This window comes from Monopterus albus, unplaced genomic scaffold (assembly GCF_001952655.1).
Source record: "Monopterus albus unplaced genomic scaffold, M_albus_1.0 scaffold326.1, whole genome shotgun sequence".
Taxonomy (NCBI): domain Eukaryota; kingdom Metazoa; phylum Chordata; class Actinopteri; order Synbranchiformes; family Synbranchidae; genus Monopterus; species Monopterus albus.
This window is the reverse complement of record NW_018128206.1, coordinates 265,421-267,127: the sequence shown is the minus strand read 5'-3', so window position 1 is coordinate 267,127 and position 1,707 is coordinate 265,421. Positions and strand designations below refer to the sequence as shown.

Here is a 1,707-nt window from a genome sequence, read left to right as displayed (position 1 = left end):
GAAGAGCGGCCACCATGTAAGGTTGAGGATCTCCTTGGAGAAGATGGCACACATCCCAATGACAAAGAGAATATTGAAGACAGCCGAGCCCACAATGGTCCCGATGCCCACGTTGCTGTGCGAGATGAAGACGCCAATGATGGAGGTGAAGAGCTCCGGAGCCGAGCCGCCTGCCGCCATGAAGGTGGCACCTGCTACGTCATCAGAAATGGCCAGCTTCTCTGTGATGACTGTGAGGGCTGGGACGAAGAACTCATCACACACTATGGCTAAGGCAATGAACATGTAGATCATGCCAAACATGTGGAGGACCACTGCTCCTTGGCGCCTCTGGTCCTGGGTGAAAAAGTCTGGGGGGTACGACCCCTGGCTCTCATTGCCGTCTACTGTAGATTTAAATGCTACTGACGTGTTGGATGAAACATTGGGGTCCTTTTGCTGATAGGTGGAAAGCAGAGTCCGGTGGGGGGCCAACTGGTGGAGACTCTCCTGGGGGAGCAGCAGCTCGCTGACATGCCCTGAGCTCCAGGTCAAGGCACTGAGGGAGACGACACTTACTGCCACTAGGCTGAAGACAAACCCTAAGATCCGCACAGGCCTCAGCTTTTTCCGCAGACACCGGCTGCGCTGCTGCGTACAAGCAACACCCAGCAGGGGTCTTCGCTCTAGTGTATCCATGCAGGGTTGATGTGAAACCATCTCTGTGCAGCTCGTGGGGTCTTCACTCAATGGCTAGGTAGGAAGAGGGGGAGGGGAGGGAGAGGGTTTTACCAGCGACAACGCATGGTGCTGTCTTCAGTTTCAAATGAGTTGAAAAGATAGTAGGTGCTTTCCAGGGTCTGGTTTGCCAAACGGTGTCTTCATATTAGCCCTGCTGGCAAACATTCAAAAAATAAATGAACACTATTACTGAGCCAGGAAATAGGTTTAAATAACTGGATGCTGAGGATGTTCATCTTAAAACATCCTAAGTTGAACTATAACAATGCAGAAAGGTTCAGTGAGACAGAAAACTAGTCAATCGGCCGATTATTTAACTCACTTTTGACAGAAAACGGAAAACATCCGACTTAGCAGATTCTCAAATGTAAGATTTTGCTGTTTTTTTTTTTTTTACAACTGCAAACTGAACAACTGGCTGTGTGGGACAGACAAGTGTTTCTATTTCTTTAAATGTTTGAAAAACACAAACATCTGAATATACAAGGCTGAATTAACCAATACTGAAAACTTTTGCACCGCACATCAGGACCAAATCCTGACTAGTGCCACAAAGCTACACGTGTACACAAACGGGAAACTCGGTGTTCAAATTAAAATACAGCGTAACTTCACATCATTCACAGGAAAATAAAGGCAGATTGTACATCATCTTACATTTGTGTATTCGGATATTTAAAACAATTCACGGTCAACTGAAACCAGGAGAGAATAAAACTTGTAGTGTGGAAGGATTATTCTGAATGATGCTGGTTTGAAAGTTCTGATACGCAGTCGGGAGGTTCAGCCCTTCAAGAACCTGAAATCTGCTGTTTTTACCTTGGAAAATGTCACGAAATGTGAAGGCCGGCGATTTACGGACATCACTTGGCTGCAGGCAGTGCAAAACGGAAAACAGTGTGATACTGGTGCTCAGGTAAAAGCCGATAAAATCCCACATCCCGTCCTGATCTGACTTTCCAATGATGCACAGCCTGCTGCCGCTAG

General features: G+C 47.0%; 1 protein-coding gene across 10 annotated transcripts in view; it reads right to left on the bottom strand.

The window, feature by feature from the left end:
• LOC109974253 (sodium/potassium/calcium exchanger 2) overlaps nt 1–1,707 on the bottom strand; it is a 43,754-nt gene that overhangs the window by 41,487 nt on the left and 560 nt on the right. For 6 of the 10 annotated variants that reach the window (XM_020624352.1, XM_020624360.1, XM_020624357.1 and 3 more), the window contains exon 2: nt 8–871. In XM_020624352.1, the coding sequence (XP_020480008.1) occupies nt 8–699 (692 nt within the window). In that variant the 5' untranslated portion in view covers nt 700–871. Of the gene's footprint in view, nt 875–1,539; nt 1,692–1,707 lie in introns of those variants that run through there. The other 4 variants (XM_020624358.1, XM_020624355.1, XM_020624354.1 and 1 more) reach the window with 4 other exon arrangements.